We start from the raw sequence: 20,419 nt of genomic DNA, 5'->3' as shown, positions 1-20,419 counted from the left end.
AGTGATTGACCGAAAGGGCATTTGGAAGGAAGGTTGTTCAGATGAGCTGACAGACACAGGATACTTGAGGTGAGGAGGGAAAATTGTGAAGGTTTCTGTTTGTAATTATCCTGAAAAGAAGTGCTTTCTAGAATATCAACATGTTGGCTCCCTTTCATTATGAGTAAAAGAACCCACCATAATTCAAAGTGGAATGATCTCTATGAGAAGCCTGGGTTTTCATCTGGCTTCTACTTTGTCAGTTGGACAATAAAAAGACAACTAGCTACGGTATACATTAATAAGACATGGGAAAAACTGAGATGGGAAAATTAGTACAGGTTCCTTAAGGGAAGGAAACATTGGTTGTTTTCATGTGTGTTATCCCTCAAACTATAGTCCACTGTATAAATCAGCAGTTCCCTTTACTAACAGAGCAATATATTGGCATCATAACACTAACATTGCTACTCCAGTGCTGAGTAAATTCTGAAAAGTTTTATAATGCCTGTGGTTTGGGACTTTATAATTATGGTTCAGGCCATTAATCTTGTGGCCTCCCTTTTTTATTATCTTTGAGATTGAGACAGAGATTTTGTTACAGATTGCTAGCCTGTAGCAGTCAGTTGGGCAGATGAGACATTACTAAGACAGATAACAAAGAAAAATGGGCAACAAATTGGAAAAGATTAGGTAGCTTCATGGCACTATATTAGACAAATGCTTCTGAGGCATAGCAGACACAAGTCTCTCCTTACTTGCTTCCACTTTTTTTATCTGCCACAGAGTCTTAGCTGTGAAAGGGTCCCCCTCTCTCTCTCTCTCTCTCTCTCTCTCTCTCTCTCTCTCTCTCTCCCTCTTTATATATTCCCAAGTCAATAAGGTAAAAAAGAAAACCTACAATAACAAATACTCACATTTCTGAAATGCCACTGCAAGCCTGAGGAATGAAAATGTGATTTTAAAATTGATGGAGGTTAAAAATAGAAGTGACCCAAGCAGCATTACAGTAAGTAATAAGCCTAAAATGTCTTGGTGTGGAATGCTTTTATTAATTCACCCTTGAAGTTCATATACAAACAATTAATCTCAAGATAATGGATTTATATTTTAAAAATCCAGTTCCATCAACCAGCTTTTCCAGTAGTTTCCTCTTGATGTACTATTAGAAATTTCTGAAAACTGAGTTATTACTTATAAAAAAGAGAAATTATTTCCAAGCTATGAATTTGCTATATTCTATTGCAAAATATTTATGCTTAAATAACAGGCAAATTTTCTCTAAAATGGCTGAGTGTGGGTGTGGGTGTGGGTGTGGGGGTGGGGGTGTGGTACTTATATGCATGTGTGGCATGTTTGTGCAGGTGAATGGACATGTCTGTGTTTACAAATGTGAAGGCCAAGTGTTGGTGTGAGCTTTTTTCTTCACTGTCCCTCACCTTTTATTTTTGAAACAGGATCTCTCACTGCATCTGGAACTCCTGATTATATGAGACTCTAGCTAGCAATCCCCAGGGATCTTTTCTGGTTTACTTTCTGCAGCATACAGATTACAGGTATGCACCATTGCACCCATCTTTTAAGTAAGTTCCGAATTTGAACTCATGTCCTTCTGTTTGAACAGCAAGACTTACTGACTGAGCCATAAGACTAGATTTTGTTTATTTTCAAAAAAAACGATTTTGTAATTGGCTAAAATAAAAATTATCCTAACATAATCAAAATCCTTATCAGCTAACATGTTAAGGAATTAATCATAAACTTGTTAGATTTACATTTCAGTGGTTATAGTTATGTTGTTTCTTATGAAAACATGACAAAAAACTACTACAAATTAGAAAGGTGAGGTAATAGCACTCAATAACTTGTATCACACAGGTATTGATAAACTTGGGGTTAGAACCCAGAAGTGTTTGCTAAAAATAAAAATAACGACACTATCAACTAGTATAAAAACCACACCATTGGGCTGGAGAGATGGCTTAGCGGTTAAGCGCTTGCCTGTGAAGCCTAAGGACCCCGGTTCGAGGCTCAGTTCCCCAGGTCCCACGTTAGCCAGATGCACAAGGGGGCGCACGCTTCTGGAGTTCGTTTGCAGAGGCTGGAAGCCCTGGTGCGCCCATTCTCTCTCTCCCTCTATCTGTCTTTCTCTGTGTCTGTCGCTCTCAAATAAATAAATAAAAAATTTAAAAAAAACACCATCAACTAGTATAACCAATTATCACATGAATGTTGGAACCATGAATGGAACACTTATTGGTAACAAAGTAGAACACCCAAAACGTGTGTAATGCCTAATCTAGGATGGTATTACGGCAAATACTGAAGTTTAATGAGTTTTAGGACCTCAAGAAACCATTAGTTAAGGATGTTAAAAGAGATCAAAATAATTGTAAAAAAAATCACCTAGGGAATGACCTATGTGGAGTTTAAAAGACAACATAGTTTCACTTGTAGAAATGAATGAGATGATATATAGACATGACAAGAACAATCTTGCTACTGGTGGATATCAGTTCCTGTCCATCTCACTTCCTATCTTGATAAAGCATACTAATTCGATTATAAGTGATGGTGGGTTGTAAGGAGGAGGAAGAACACAGAAGGTAGCATATAGAATTTCAATGAAAAACACAAAACCAAGCTGGGAATGGTATCACACCTTTAATCCTAGCACTTGGGAGGCAGAGACAGGTGGATTACCATGAGATCAAGGCTACCCTAAAATTACATAGTGAATTCCAGGTCAGCCTGGACTAGAGTGAGACCCTCAAAAAATCAAAAAAATAAAAATAAAATAAATGAAACTGGTAAGACTAGCATTTATTATTTACTATAATTTAGGAACAATTTTAATATTTGGTCTTTCATTCCAATTCATTCTCATGTGAAAAACTGAGTCATAGATTAAGCTATGAGACTACAGGTAGAAACTTAGTCAAAACTCACATTTGTATAGAACCCAGAGCCCGAGGTTGGCTGCTAGGCCCTACTTCATGCACAAGTATTGAACACCCATGTCAAAAGGATGGATGGGCATAAGCTCTGCCATGGAACAGAGCACAGTGGAAAGTTCAGGCAGAGAAGGTAAGGGTCTTCAATTTTGGTATTTATAATGATTCCTTTGTGAATCTGAAAGTTATTAAACTGCTATTGTACCCGTAGTTTATTACTGATGGAACAATGATTTGATATTTCCCATTGGGGAAAATATCTGAACCCACTATTTATATTATTAAAAGTGAAATGCTGTTTCATAGTGGGCAGTGAAGCAGCACGTCAAGGGATAGGGAAATGGCTCAAGGGGTGGGAGAAATCACGGCACAAGCATGGAGACCTGAGCTTGATCCCCAGTGTCAATGGAAAACAAGACTGTGTGTGGCCATATATGCCCATAACCCCATTATTGCTGAAAGTGGCAGAAATACGACCTTCTCTCTCAAGGGGCCAAAATGATTTGGTCATTAAAGCTGGACTAGAACAAGGAACAGTTATGAACCAAAATAAAAAAAAAAAAACAATATTGTCAAAACACAAACACCAAAGGTAGGTTTTATTATGATAGTTTTCATAGTGAAAAGTTTCTTCCATTCTAGAGAACATACTCCGGCCTATGATTTAGATAACTCAGTTACTGATGTAATCTACTTTTTCAGGTGCAGAGTTTGAACTGATTCTATAGAAAATACTTTTCCAAGAAAAAAATCAACTAGTTTTTGTTTAATAAAGAGTAACAAGGAAAAGAAATAAAAGTGGCTTATCAGTGGGCCTACTTGTGAGATGGCTTTTTCGATGCACATTCTTTTTTTTTTTCTTTTTTTTTTTTGTTATTTTTGTTTATTTATTTGAGAGAGACAGAGGGGGACAGAAAGAGGCAGATAGAGAGAGGGAGAGAGAATGGGCATACCAGGGCCTCCAGCCACTGCAAACGAACTCCAGACGCATGTGCCCCCTTGTACATCTGGCTAACGTGGGTCCTGGGGAGTCGAACCTTGAACCGGGGCCCTTAGGCTTCACAGGCAAGCGCTTAACTGCTAAGCCATCTCTCCAGCCCTTGATGCACATGCTTATCCTTGCCTTTTATTTGTTTTATATACCTCCCTTGCTTGTATTTTAAGGAGAACTTTAAGAGAAATGTCACAGTATAATTTCGTCTCCATTTTTTTTTCCCACTTAAAAAGAACACCTAATTATGCATTACAAGAGGCTTTCCAAATCAATTCCCAGCAGGTAAATCTTATAGTAGGCCAGTGTTGCTTAAACAGGCCCCTAGAGTCTGCAAAAGAAATATGAATGCAGTCATATTTCCATCCTTATATTCATTATTAAAGAAAATATCAAACATTTTGTTTAGAAAATTGAAATAGAAAAATTAAAATATAACTACATTTCATAAATCTATAAAAGCTTCCAAAATTAATAGGATTAACTGTATCAAAGAAAATTTGAACTTTTTTCACCAGTCCTCAGTATATTAGGTTAGTATAAAATAACATTCTACTTCACCATGACTTATATTTGAACAATAGTATTTTTACATGTATATGTGTGCATGGAATGTAAATGTATGTATTCATGTTTGTATGTGTGGAAGTGCACACGTGCTGCTTCCACATGCATGTGTATGTGTGGAGGCCACAGATATTGCGTATCTTCCTCGATCACTCCTCACTCATTTTCATTTATTTATTTTTCTTTTTTTTTTTTTTCAAGTGAGGGTCTTACTCTTGCCCAGGCTGACCTGGGATTTGCTATGTAGTCTCAGGCTGTCCTTGAACTCTCAGCAATCCTATTACCTCTGCCTCCTGAATGCTGGGATTAAAGGCGTGTGCCACCATGTCTGGCTTATATGTCATTTTTATTTCTTGGTGTGTGTATGTGAATATTTGCCCTGAGATTCACCCAGCTTTCGGTCCCATGCATTGGGGTACAGGTAATCTTTGCCACAACTGTAATTGATATGGATACTGGTGATCTGAATTCTGGCCTGGTCCACATCCTTGTTGTGACAAGCCCTTTACTAACTGAACCATCACACTAGTCCCCACTCTTTCTCTATGAAAAAAGAAAGCAAACAAGCAAACAAACAAAAACACATGCATTCATGCAAAGGTTTCTCAAATTTTACTTTAAAATAAATTTCAAAGGAAAAACAATGTATGAAGTCTGACCTTGAGTGGACAAATTAACATGAAAAATTCCCTATTTCAAGTTCTGATCTCTTCACCATTCATTGGAAAAGTGCATGTCTGATCATGACCAGAAAATAAAATTTCAAGCCCAAATGAAGCTCATAATGATATCTACCTTACATAGTATAAGAAGTAACATTGAGTTATTTAAGTATATATAACATATCTGGTCCAAAGAGTTAAAGGCAGTAAAGTACTATTAATATTTTATGAAATTATTGATGTATAGAATTTAAGGAGAGAACAATATGTAACTTAAGAAGGGCTCTGAAGTGTGTCTCACTCACCTACACCAAGGCCATCTACTTTATCCCAAGTACCAGTCATCATATGGCCTGCCATACATATATCTATATCATATGACTGTGATATATATATGTGTGTGTGTGTCTGTGTGTGTATTTCATATTTCTGAATCATTTTCCAGCATAGCTAATTATACACTCATACCTAGTATCTATAGGGGAACAGTACACACAGTGAGAGTTCCATCCTTGAGCAGAATTTACTCAAAATCTCTGAGTGGTTCCTAATGCATATTCAAGTTGGGAACAATAATCTTCAGAAGTTATCTATAGACATAAAGATGTTAGCCCATTTGTGCCATTAGATAATATTATACAACATCTCCACTGGTCATTTTGTGTAAAAGTAATGTCTCCTTCAAGAATCTATGGTCATGAAGAAGATTTGATGTTTATTGAGTAAGAAATGAATCTAAAAATATTCAAAAGTAGAAAATTTCCATTTTAGAGCTAGAGTAGTATGCTTGAGAAGTACAGAGGAGTTAATCTTGGAGGCAGGTAATCTTGTTTATTCTGAAAGGGACCATTTTTGAAAGTCTTTTAGTGGAAAAGAAGCAAAGCCTACCCATTATTCTCCAACAAAACATGAATGCAAAACTTCACATTTATGCAGAGGGTAAGTATACTGTTTAATAATTTACATGAAGAATGTTAATAGAACATGGCCCTGAAAAGTCAGAAGTATTTTCCTATTTTCCTTCTGTAAAGTCTGAGTTAAAAAGCCCTGTCTCTGTAGAGGTATTAATTTATCAAATGTGTGTGTGTGTGTGTGTGTGTGTGTGTGTGTGTGTGTGTGTTCTGTAGTCATCATTTGCATACAGGCAATATGGAATGCACATCAGTTCATACCATGCCTGGTGAGCAGACAAACTTCTATTTTTATAATTATGGAAGGATATTGCTAGCAACTACACTGACTTACTTTATTATTTTCTCCATGGACTGTTGGTATTCACACACAGCTAAAGTGTACAGGGACAAATGTTAGAATTTCCTACAGTCATTATTCAATATTAAGTAATAGGAAGGCACAATTAAATTTTATTAAAACAATCTGCCAGGGCCCAGGTAACATTACAAAAGAAGTGGCAAATTAAACATGGGTACTGCTCTCACTGTTAGCCTGAAAATGCCCTCCAAGGCAATGTCAGTAGATGCTGAGGACATTCAAAACTTAGCAAAGCAGAAAAACAGATGTTGCTGAGAATCAACAATAAAGGAGATCTTATAACCCCCCCCCCCCCAAAGCCCAGGGAACATTGCCAAAGAGAAGGTGGAAAGATTGTAAGAGCCACAGAATGAGCAGGGGTAATTTGATACATTGTCCGTCTCATAGAGACTGACTGGTGCATTCATGACCCCACTGAAAATACTGGGCATCCCACTGAGCAGGGTCCTCTGTGAAATGGGGGGAGTGAGTGCAAGATAATAGCCCAGTGGGAATGTGACCAATATGTAGCATGTTCATAAAGTTCACAATTTTCCCTTAGCAACTGTGATGCTTTTCACTATTATTTACACAACTAAATTTATTTATATTTCTTGATTCAATGTATAGGAAATTCTACATAATGTTGTACTAATTTGGTATCTCTTGTAAAATGTATAATGGTTATTCAAAAGGGATGATGTCAGGATGTGAACCATTGAAATCCATTAACCAAAAATTGCCCCTTTGCCCATTTTTTTGGTAGTAGCTACTAAATATTTACTAGAGTTTACATGTGCTGAAGCAGCCACACTTTGGCAAGTGCAGCATAAACTTGTCAAGAGGGCTGTGCTATACTGTGGGCCATCAGTGAAAACTTCCTCAGGCAGCACACGGATTTTGCACTAACTTAGAAACAGGATAGGAAATGAGCCTTGGATTGAAGAAACAACAAAAATACCTCGAGGAAACATAATGCAATTAGTTATAAATATGTCTTAAACTGCTCAGTCTCAGCAGTAAGGATTATCTTTCCTTCAAGACATGAGCAAGAACATAAAAGACATGCCTCAACCTCATTTCATTGTCCCCCACATAATCATTGCTGACAAGAATAAAATCATGTTAACAACTGGCTTTATTTTGCTTTGAACAAATCTGGTACTACAAGTATTATAGCTATTTGGAGAGGACCTTGCATTGCTGTGAGGCTGCTTATTGGAGTTACTGGTGTCAGATGCTGAGGCACTGGCCATAAGACTATACAGTGAAGTGGGGAGACTATGGAGTTTATAACACATTTTGAGGAGCTATATGCAAATAGAGGAAGAAACTAATTTGCTATTAGAGATCAATGTTTGAATGATTATACAATATTCAGATAAATGTCTACTTTTTACATTTGTTACATACAAATTTATGTATATATATATATGTTGGAATAAATAACAAAAACACATAAGAAAATTTGGGAATGAGAAAAGCTAACAAAGGTCAGAAAGTCAGAAGGTCAGAGGTCAAGGTCAGAAATTCTTCTGTATTGCTTCATGAAAGTGAGTTTAAGGATGACTGAGAAATAACTTATTCTTTTGAGAAATCAGAAATCAAACTGCTTTGAGTTTATATGCACACTTTTGGATACAAAAGTTGATTGAGAAAAAGATATCTCATATGATGAACATAAGAATTTGTCTTGAAAATTTTGTCTAAAACGTCAAACAATAGGTTACAAGTGGATTGTATTTTGCTTCTTTTACTCTGTTCAAATAAAAGTTCATTCTTAGAGTGAATTTCAGCTGTCCTGGACATCCTTTTCCTATAAAAGTCATGATGAAGGCTGTAGCAGAAAGCTTCAGGTTCACTGAGATGAGCTTCCAGATCAGGCACAGTTATGGAGGAAGGGATTTATTGAAGCTTACAGGTCCAGGGGAAGTTCCATAATGGCAGAAGAAGCTGGCCTGCTTCACAGGACCAAGCAGAAAGAGAGAAGCACAAGCCAAAAGCCAAATGCCAAAAGCCACACAGCACACTTCAGGAACTCCTGCTAGGCACACTTTGCGTATCTTTAGATTGGAATCTGAAATCCACCACCACACCTAAAGATCCACCCAATGACACTGCCTCAAGCCAGGTGGCTGCATATGCAAACTACAAACAATAAAAAGCTGAATATATTGGGCGCCATCTATTTAAACCACCACAAAAACCTTCTCCAATGCAGGTCTGGTATGAGCCTGAGCTTTAACAATGTTAAAGAATAGTAAGGGTCTGGAGAGATGGCTTAGTGGTTAAGTGCTTGCCTGTGAAGCCTAAGGACCCTGGTTCAAGGCTCCATTCCCCAGGACACATGTTAGCCAGATACACAAGGGGGCGCACACATCTGGCGTTCGTTTGCAGTGGCTGGAGGCCCTGGCACGCCCATTCTCTCTCTCTCTCTCTCTCTCTCTCTCTCTCTCTCTCTCCCTTTCTCTCTCTGTCTGTCGCTCTCAAAAATAAAAACAAACAAACAACAACAAAAAAAAGAATAGTAAGGTTACCAGTGGTCTCAATGTATGTAGTATTTTATAAAACACCTTCCTAGATTCTGTTCATCCTATTTTTAAATATCATGTTTCCAGTAATCCCAAATGAATTAACAAATAACCTTGGTTTAATTTCTGTTTCATTCAATCATATTCATGAAGAATCTATTTTATAAAACTTCAAAAAACAGCATTTGGATTGATGGGAATTATTTTACACTTTCCAACTGTATTTACACTTTTTCAATTATCTAAGTATTAATTTAAACATATTTTAAATATTTTCTTTTATTTGTGAGCAGGGAGAAACAGCAAAAGAGTGTGGGCATGTCAGAGACTCCAGCCACTGTAAATGAACTCCAGATTCAAGTGCTGCTTTGTGAATCTGGGTTTAAGTAAGTACTGAGGAAATGAATCTGGGTCGTTAGGCTTTGCGGAGAAATACCTTAACTGCTAATCAGTCTCTATAGCCCTAGACATATTTTTAAAACAGTATGTGATTTGATTCCATGTATGTATGTATATAAAACTGAAAACATCTACGGATAAAGTATACAAATTGAAGCTATACTGAATTTCATTGTGGATAAAGTTGCTTGCTGCTTTTTATAAGCTTTATTTCAAATATCCAAGTTTAGTATGCAGATATTTTAATATTGAAGACATAACAGAAGCACTATTAAAGAACTTCTGGTTTAATTTGACTTTTAGACTTAATTTTCTTCTAGTTTGAGACAAGTGTTGTAGGACAGGATGTGAAAAGTTAGGAGTGGGTAATATTAAGACTCACACAATTCATTTAGCTATGCAGGCTCATTGGGAAGGGATCCACTGAACCAACCTGATGTGCACAGTGGTCTATGTTCGTCTGTGAGGAGGGCTATACTCAAGAAATCAGGTATCACAGACAGGCTACAGGCTATTTCCAGCAACTACAAAAGGACCTTCCTCATGCTTCATTATTAAAATGCCCTTTTGGAGAAAAGGAGGGACTTAAAAAGATAACTTTTACTTCTTTGTGACTTAGTATTAAACACTTTTTGAAATTTAGCCTTCCCTCTATCTCTTCTGCCTCTTCGTCATCTGTGAAATTTCTAAAAGCCTTTTCTTTGGTGCTCCTGCAGTAGGGGGAATATTCTCCAAACCCGTGTTAATGCACTGGAACCATCGGGCTTTTGCATGGGACACCTGAGACATGACAGAATAGGAATGCTGGTGCTATCTGGATAAAACCCATGCTCAGCTTTCCTCAGTGTGTAATTAATATTGATTATCACATTCAGTTGGGTTGTTCTAACTGATCACTCTTCCTTCTCGCCTAAAAGTTTGGCTCTCTGCTCTCCTAAGCTCATGAGACTCTTCTTTTACAGATGAAACGGAGTGACTGGGAGCAGAAATGACTTCTCAAGGATAAATATCAGGTCAGCCTCCAATCTAGATTTTATAAAAGTCATTTTATACCCACAACCTAGTCTCTTGACTACATAGTAATCTTTGCTGGTAAACAACCATACCCATTTAAAAAAAATATTTATTTTAATTTATTTGAGAGCAAGAGAGAGAGAGAGAGAGAGAGAGAGAGAGAGAGAGAGAGAGAGAGAGAGAGAATAGGCACATCAGGGCCTCCAGCTACTGCAAATGAACTCCAGATACATGTGCCACTTACGCATCTGGTTTACATGCGTCCTGGGGAATCAAGCCTCGAACTGGGTCCTTAGGTTTCACAGGCAAGTGCTTAACCACTAAGCCATCTCCCCAGCCCCATATCCATTTTTCATATTAACACTGTGACATACTCCCATCATGTTAATTCTTCAAGTGCATATTATTTGAATTATAACTATATTTTTGTGAAGGTTGTTATTATAATGTTCCAAGTAAATGAAACATCACTCACTATATGAAGCTTAGAGATAGTTTCAGAGTATTAACTTCTATGCACCTATCTACAAATAAAAGATTATATGTGTTTCTAAGGATATATGAGTAAAAAGCAACTCGTATCTCCTTTTACTTTCTTAAAACTTGAAAGGGAATATCTCAAGAGCTCTTATTATTTCTAAATCACATATTTTTTAAAGAAATGGTATCATTTTAATGGTATTCATAGATACCACAAACTGTTTATTCATGCTTCAATTACAGGTTTAATAATGTCAGTAAAAAACCAGGTTGCTACTGAGAAAATTATATTTTATGTTCAGAATTATGCTGTACAGAAATATACACAAGGAAATATTTTAAAAAAATTAGCTAAGATCAAGTATTCTTAAAATTTTCATGACAGATTTGCATGAATTGCAAATATTCTGAAGCCTTACTGAAATTGTTGGTTTTATTTTTTCATATAATTATCACAAGTATAATACAATGTAAGTATAATAAAAGAATAATATAAATGAAATTATATAAAATCAGTATGAATTAAATAAATCACGTAGACATGTTACTATAACTCTTCACATTCATGCTCTTTAATATAAATGGTGGGAAAAAGAAAATGAAGAAATTTATTTTTTTTCCTTTTTATGAATTAGTATGGTATGAATTTTATGTGCTGCTCTAAAATTTATATCAAATTTAATCACTAATACAATATTGTTGAGAACTGGGGACACTTAGGTAATCCAATGTAGGCATACAAATGAAATAAGATATGAACTTATCTAGTTCATTTATTTATCTTTCTTTAATCAATATCTGTTATCCTTTTGCAATATGATACAGCAAAGGATAAAGGATGAGCTGGGTCTTATCCTCAAGGAATTCCCATCTTAACATAAAATGTGAATGCTAACTTTTGTCTCTAATTTCTAGCCAGGTAGATGGGGCACACCAGAAAGTTCTAGTCTAGCTTGGAGAAGAATGTGCTTCTTAGATGAGAGGAGAACTGATGAATATCTTGAAGTTTGATTAAAAAATGGCATATATAATAGAATTATAAACTTTAACAACTCAATACATAAAGTTAGAAATTAGGCGGGAATTTCCTGAAAACTATAAGCCTTTAGGTTTTGTTTAGACTTTAACCTATGCTAGCCACAGTGGCAGGGTTTATGGACAGAGTCATGTCAGATTTTATTTAACAGGGCATTTTTTTTTTTGCATTTTTTTCAGGTGAACTGAGCATGATTGAAGGCAAAGATAGCAAATAAAACATTTGAGCACTTAATCAGGATGCCTCAGATCTCTAAAGGAATGGTGGAGAAAATGAAATTTTTTTAAACAAGACTGGAAATAAAATATATTACTATTTTCAGTATTTTTTATTTTTATTTTTATTTATTTGAGAGGAACAGACAGAGAAAGAAAGTGGCAGAGAGAGAGAGAGAGAGAGAGAGAGAGAGAGAGAGAGAGAGGGAATGAGCAGATAGGGAGAGAGAGAATGGGTGCACCAGGACCTCCAGCCACTGCAAACGAACTCCCGACGCATGCTCCCCCTTGAGCATCTGGCTGACGTGGGTCCTGGGGAACTGAGCCTTGAACCGGGGTCCTTGTGCTTCACAGGCAAGTGCTTAAATGCTAAGCCATCTCTCCAGCCCAGTATTTTCAGTTATTAACATTATTATTTTCATCAACTACAAATATATGGTCCAATCTGCATGATAATTTCAGCTCTATAGTAAACTAGCAAGCACATATTATATCCATTGATTAATTTCTAATTATGATAAAAAACAAAAATATATACTTCAACGTCTTTAGAAGTGTTAATTGTGTCGTTCAGTGGTGTCAATTGTATTCATGGCTTTTTGAGATAGACCTCTCAAAACGTCTGTATCTACTGAAACTGAAGCTGTAAGCCCACTGCTTAGATTCTCTGCATGTCCTCCTAGGCTCAGATCCTGAATAACTTTACATCTATTTTCTGTTTTTGTTTTCTTAAATCTGATTAATTAAATACTTCAAATCCATGTAACCATCCAGGTTTATCCTTTTATGACTTTTACATTAGTAGAATAAAGCCATATTGCCATATTGCACTTTTCAAATAAGAGCAATTCATTATTACCCGATATGGTGCCACAAAGTACATATTTACCATGTCAGCAAATGGTACTGCTATGTAAGCTATACAACTTTGATAACAATTGGCGGCTAATTTGTAAAGGACCAGTGCTTATGATACCACTCTGCATTTATAATTTTTGCACCTGCAATTATTTGCATGCAAAAAAAAAAAAAAAAAGAGGGGCAGTCACAGTTGCCTAATTATGGGAACTAGCATCCAAATTAGACTTCCAAAGAGCAGCACAAAAAACCACCATCTGGGAAAGTACAGAACACGGCTCAGACTCACATCCGGTAAGGCCAGTGGGTAAATTTCCCTTTTGGTTTCTTGCTCAGGCTTTGTTCTGTGTGACATCTCTCACTCACATCTTAGAGTCCAGTCATTCTGGAAAGCTGAGAGTCAGCAGGCCTTTGCTCTCTCCAAGGAACACTACCTCCAGCCAAATATGAAATGTAGCATATGATGGCTGACAGGAAACAGAAGCAATTTCTGAGCCACATCATTTGCATTGTTAGGACAAGCAGATTCAATTTTTTTGCAAATATCATTTTACCTGGCTAGGTAACTTGAATACTACAAGGACAATCTCATACAAATTTCTGTTTAATGATGACAAGAAAATTATGTTACTCTACGTTTTACAAAAGGGTTTTAGTCATTTATTAAAAACACAGCTGTCAGTTTTGATCAAATACTTTCATATTTCCCCATTATGTTATCATGGCGGTCATGAAATTTAATAATTGTCCCTTGGAGTTTGATTTCCTACAAAAGCATCATAAAACAATCAGTAATGTAGCAAATAATTACTGAACTATGTAGATACAGTTAGGATCTCAAATGGGAAGTATATAATAATAGAGAAGAAATATAAAACCCAGGTTAATACTTCATAAAAATTCTATTCTTTTACAAATGTCAGTAATAATAAATATGGAGATGATGTTGCCTGATTTATTAAAATGAAATACATGCCAAACAGAACAATTTTCAAAGGACTTAATGACAGTTCAGATAGTATTTGCTTATCATTTCATCTTATTAAACCATTTGAATCTGATAAAGTCTCTGTAGTGGAAACAATACACGTTTAATGAATGAAATTCAGAAGTTTATTACTACTGACAAGAATGAGAATATAAATGTTTCTTGTATATGAAGTAAATATTCATCCACTTTGTATTCTATTGAATTGTCATAGAGCATTCCTATGAAGGTTGTAGGGACAAATCATGACTTAGAAATTATAAAATGATCACTCATGTTTTGTTTCTTTGTCTTTTAAAATATATAGTGGCTAGAAAGGGATGGTTTTTTTCTGCTACCTTTTGTAAGCCGAAAACTTGGAAGCAATAGATATACATTGCTATAAGTTTACAAACAATCACATACATGTTTGAGTTAGAAATATCATTAAGTAATTTTTAACTTAGAAAAGAAGATCCATGTTAAGAAAACGAGAATTAGTTAAAAGTTAATCGTCACTTCAAAAAGTGAAATAATTACAAGCAAAAAGAACATGGTTATTTAGTCTATGAAATATAGCCCCAAAAAAGACAAACAAATGAACATTGCAATGGTTGTCATCTCGTGTCAAAATTTCATTGCTAACAAGATAAAAAGATGTTCATTTTCAGTTAGGGAGATGAATATTTTGTTGAGATACTAGAGAGGATAATGCTACTCACATCCTGAGCTTCCATTTGTTGATACAAGAGTTAAGTTGGAAGGCCATGGATTCCGAACAATATCTTGCCAATGTATGGTGTCTGCATAACAAAGGAATTTGTTCTGGTCTACATAGACTCCACCATTTAGAATTTCTAGGTTGGAAACAAAAAGAAAAGTTAATGTCATATTGTTTACTGACCATCAATAAAAGAGTATTCAAATCACTTTCATTGCTAGTGTTACATAATAAGTAAGATAGTTAAGTAACTTAGAAATAATCAAAATACACTAACATATTTTAATAAATATTTTCAATGACTCATGCGGCTTTATTGCTCAACTTTAAATAAAAAAGTTTGAAAAGTGGAGATGAAATATGTACCAAATTCTAATATTCAGAGGGTAGCATTGAATATTTTGGTACAGAGGCCATTGATTTGTTTTCTGTTTGCTTATAATAATACTGTAATGATATTGCAGATAATATTTTATGATCTATTAATTTGGGCTACTGTTATGTAGTAAACATTTAATATTTATCATCTTACTCATTTTAATTTGAATAAGCCAGAGTATTTTTAATCAGTTCTTATTTTGTTTAAAAAAGTTTATATTTGAATAGCCTATCAAACAATTTCTAAAATGTCATTCAAATGCTATAGGGTGTGTCTAGTCTCAAGACTTTTGATACAAATTCCCAAACATCCCTTTTGAAAGACTTTTTCAGTTGATGTGCTGCTAACTAGAGTCAGTATGAAAGGAAATCACATAAAGTGGAAGCAAAAATTAATGGTTTTCATAAAAAATATTCTTTATCATTTTCAGTGTAATCAGAATATTTGACATTTATTAGTTAAGAATAATCCAAACCCAGATGCAACAAAGTCTCCATGGATCACTGGAACATGGCATGACTATTAGCTAAAATTCAGATACTACTCTTGACTTAATTCTCTATTTCATACCAATCTTGATTAGCTAACATATTCTGGATGGACAGTGTCTAAACACATACATGGGTCCTCTTGCAAATAAGTTTATATTGTGTAGAAAAAATAATACATTATCTTTGAAAATACTATTATTTTCTAAACAATTAGTTAGAAATACTCAAAACACCTTCTTGATTAATATCTATCACATTTTCTCCTTTTAGTACAACATAGACATATTTGTAGAATTATCATGTATAAGTTCACAAAGTGCTTATATATAGAGCTATAAAAAAAGCAACATTTTTTTTTTTTCAGATACAAGATCCTTTCTTCACATAATAAAAGTGTAATAGGAGACAGGCTCACAGAGTTGTTCAGCTATTCTTCAATGCCCATTTTCTCTCCTGTCTTCCTGGATATTGGTTTTATTCATTACAGGAACAAAAAGTCTACCTCAATGTAAGATGCTTACTGAGGTAAAGGTAAGAGAAGAAGAAAAATGCTGGCTTAATTCGGTACAAAAAAAAAAAAAAAAGAAAGAAAAAAACTACCGCAATGTAATATGGGTGATGTGGAAGTGGAAACCACACAACGTTGGGGCTGCTGTGACCAAAGGATTCTGCCAATGTAAACAGCAATCATGAGCTAGAACTGTCCCAATATGGGGGTAGGTGGGCTGCAGACCACAGAGCTGGAAGGAAAGGGATGCTCACAACCTTTGAAGTACAACTGATTCCACCATCAGCCCAAAATGCTGGACAAGAACCTATTGGATTTCTTGTTTGTTTTGTTGGGTGTGGTCTTTCTGCAATCCTGTTCCTTGCTATGTTCCCATCTCCCAATTTGGAATGAGAAAGTTTACTCTGTTTTATAATGGAAACGCATACCTTGTTTATTAATTTCATAGGGTATGTCAATTAAGAGATTTGTTTGATTCTCAGATGAGACTGTGGATTTTCAAAGAGGTTGCAGACATATAGTTACAGGGACTTTTGAGATTAGATTGAAGACCTTTTGCATTATGTGATAATGACAACTTTATGGGGACCAGGAATGGGAGATAATGTTTAAAAGTGATATGTTTGAGTGTGGAGTTGACAGTGGGTGGATTTGTGATGCTTAATTCTGATTGTCAATTTGACAGAATCTAGAATCATCAAGGGTGCATAATTCCCGACATGGTGAAGGCAGTTCTGGATTAGGTCAATTAAGTTCTCAGGAAAACCCACCCACTGTGTAGGTCACCATATCATGATCTGGGACCAAGGACTGAATAAAAAGGAGAAGGCAGCGGGGCGTGGTGGTGTGGTGGCATAGGCCTTTAATCCCAGCACTTGGGAGGCAGAGGTAAGAGGATTGCCATGAGATTGAGGCCACCCTGAGAATACAGAGTGAAATCCAGGTAGGCCTAGGCTAGAGTAAGAACCTACCTTGAAAAAAAAAAAAAAAAAAGAGAAAGCACTCTGAGCCCCTGCATTCATTGGTTTCTGCCTCATAAATACTGGATGCAGTTGATAACTGCTTCCTGTTCTTGTCTCCTTGACTCCTCCGCCAGGACAGACTACATCTTCTGGACTTGTAATCCACATTCCCCATTTCTCTCTCTCTCTCTTAAGTGCTTCGTGATAGGTATTTGATTATAGCAGTAAGAGAAATAATTAAGTTTACTAGATATATATAAAATCAAATGCATTTATAGGAACTAGAGGTAAGAATTAAAACAAGAGAATGAGTAGGAATATTAGCAATTAGAATGGGGCAAAAGGAGTGAGTGAACAAGTGAACATGGTCTAAAATCCGTGAAATACTTGCATGAAAATGCATTTTTAAAACCCATACTATGTATAATGAATATATACCAAAAGATTTCATATAAAGAAATGAAGCACTACATAGGAAAATAAGCTCTCACTTAGGACAATAACTGCATTTCATTAGATTAGCCAGAAGAATATTCCATGGATATTACATGAAAAACAGAGGAGGAGTCAACTACTTAAGAGTCCTAGAATTACCCAAACAAAGTCCAAGTAGTTAAGGTACACTAGTGAGGAAGGAGAGAGTTGTCTCCCATTGTAGTCTATGGAAAATCATCTTTCTTATATAGTTATCCAACCTAATTTTTAATATTATTTTCTATATTTGTGGTTCTAGGTCAGAATTAAAATTTTTAAGAGTTAACTTAATCAGAGGGATATAAAAGAATAAATATGCCACCGTATGAATGCTGGCAGATGCAAAAGTGGTAGGCACATCTAGAGAACCTCGCTGTCCTACATGCATAAAACCTTCCAGGGAAATTTAAATATTGAAGCTACTTCTACATTCAAATTCACCTCCATTTGCCTCTTCAATTGTTTCACTGACTTTATACCTGATCAGTGGGCGGGGGGGGGGGATGCAAAGAAATTAGATCATCTTTCTACTTCTAAAGCCCAGTTCATTATTTTCAAGCCTAAGCCACACAAACATCCTCAAAGCAGAAGGAAGATGTAGGAATGACTGTGAAAATGGATTTCGGTGTTAATGTATGGCATTAGGTTTCCATCTCAGAAGCGTGCAGATCTCATACTAATAGCTTTCTTATGCGACATTGGGTGATGCTCTTTGCTCTCGGAATAATTCTTCATTAGGTGACAGACAAAGGAGACTCAGTGTTATCCAGAAAATGAAGGTTATTTTTCAGTCTACATTTGGAAAAGTTCTACTGTAAAAAATGTGAAGAGCAAAGCAATCACTCAAACATTATGAAAAGAATCTGTATTTTCCAGGAGTTTTAATTTGAATTGTTCTTACAGAAGAAACATAATATCCATCTCAAATATCTTATCAAAAAAAATTCAAATAGAATCAGATTATATTATACTGAATAATAATCTCATCAAATCCTTTCTTCAACAATATTAATCTACTTCTATTGTTGACATTTGTTTCTTGGAAGTATTATGTTGAAGAGCTTTGCTTATACTTTGAAAATGGATTTAGCAAAGATACAATAATATTTTAAACAGGAGCTTACAGGTTAAAATTTCAAATTAAGATATAATCATGATCAAGCTAGAAGACATTTTTACTGTCATAAATTTTAAAACCAGCAGCTACTACCAATTGCAGTTAGAAAAATGTATATTTATAGCTTTGAATACTGATAGATTATTTGCCAATGTCTTTGTTTTCCTTTTGGCAGGTGAGTTTTTCTAATATAAATATCAAAAATCTACAATCAGAGAGTATATGATTTCCTTGACATTTGTAGGAAAGCATTAATGTATATTTTATCTTACATTTTGTTTTAAATAACTATGTGTTCTGAGATTAATGACTATAAGTGTCTGATTTTATGTTACACAAATTTGAAATGTTAATATTACATTTTGTACAGAAATATTTTATTACATTTATTTCTCAAATAGGAAAATTCTATGGAGTAGATTCTGGCACATAAGAAAGTTCTTAGAAACACAGACTACTTACTTAAAAAGAACTACTTTTAGTGCTGTTATGTTGCTTGACACATAGGCTTGAGTGTATTGTTAAATAAGATGGACAAGAATTAGAAAAAGGGGAAAGTTTCATAAGATTTTATCTGGTAAAATTTCCAAACATTATGACTGAAATTAGATTTCTATTTAGTAACATATAAGAACAGCAGTGCTTTTCATACCATTTATTTAAGTTTTCCTTCAAGGAATCACCTGCCCCAAAGAAATAGTTTCCTTTCTACTAGCATGAAAGTAACTAATAAGTAAATATTAAGGTCGGAATAAAAAAGACAGTTTCTAATTTGAGATAACAGACAACATAAAGCCTAAATTTAATGGATAGTTCAACAAAAACGCATAAAGTCTGGGTGAATGTAGCAACCTAAAACTGTAGATTAAGTGAATGAGCTCAAGGTAATCTCATTCCACGGTATTTAACTTCCACTGCAGAAAATATATTAGAGTGAATTAAGAGAGACATAAATAGATTCTTAGTCACTTAATCAGTTGGTAGGAAAAAGCTGCTATGAGTTTTCTTATCATATTATATAAAATTATTTCCAGAGTTCATAAAACAGAACTGTCTCTTCTTAATAAATGTCACAGTTGAATATCATAAGATATATTAGAGATGTCAGTCTGTAAAAATAAAAGTATCATTTCATTACTGAAAATCCCATTAAAGAGTTTACTTAAATATGTCTTATCTCCAGCAGTTCCCACTAGATAATGCATGAAAATCAAGCAAAAAATGCAATGAATCTTTTGATATATAAAATGAGTAAATATTATCCATATAGTTCTCAAATGTGAGAAAAGGTATAAATGGTATGTGTACATCTATATACTTATATCTATATTTCTTTATATCATCTAATGTATATCATCCATAAAAATTATATCTATATTTTTATCATCTGTATCTATGTCATCTATCTAGCTATCTAATGTGTGTTTATCCCTGTATTTAACAAATACACTTAGATAAAAATTCATAGAGATAAGGACTATCATTCAGAATTGTTCTTATGGTACCAAACCTTCAAACCTGAGGAAGTTGTTACCCAAAGATGCTTAGACTCACAAGGAAAAAAAAAAAAAATGTGCCATGGAATTTGATGTCAACATTAGTTAATTAACTTTCTGCTGTGGCTTCTGCTTTAGAATTGTATTCTGACTTAATCAGAGGAATATTGAAGTCATATTTTTACATAAATATTTTTAGGTCCTATAAATGGTTCTATGCTTCATTAAGTCAGGTATTATTCCTGATTTGTTCAAAGTTGTATCCAAGTTTCTGGTATTATGCAGATATCAATAGTAAATTTAAATTGTACCTATAACAGATTCTACTGAGCAGAAGAAAAAAAAAATAAATGTATACATTTATAAA

The 20,419-nt window shown here is 34.9% G+C and overlaps 1 protein-coding gene across 7 annotated transcripts in view; it reads right to left on the bottom strand.

The window, feature by feature from the left end:
- Nucleotides 1-20,419, bottom strand: part of Erbb4 (erb-b2 receptor tyrosine kinase 4) — a 1,092,347-nt gene that overhangs the window by 367,550 nt on the left and 704,378 nt on the right. For all 7 annotated transcript variants that reach the window (XM_045146981.1, XM_045146983.1, XM_045146986.1 and 4 more), the window contains exon 4: nucleotides 14,627-14,761. In XM_045146981.1, coding sequence (XP_045002916.1) covers nucleotides 14,627-14,761 — 135 coding nt within the window. The remainder of the gene's footprint in view (nucleotides 1-14,626; nucleotides 14,762-20,419) is intronic.

Source organism: Jaculus jaculus, chromosome 4 (assembly GCF_020740685.1).
Source record: "Jaculus jaculus isolate mJacJac1 chromosome 4, mJacJac1.mat.Y.cur, whole genome shotgun sequence".
NCBI classification, from domain to species: Eukaryota; Metazoa; Chordata; class Mammalia; order Rodentia; family Dipodidae; genus Jaculus; species Jaculus jaculus.
This window is presented reverse-complemented; position numbering and strand designations above follow the sequence as displayed.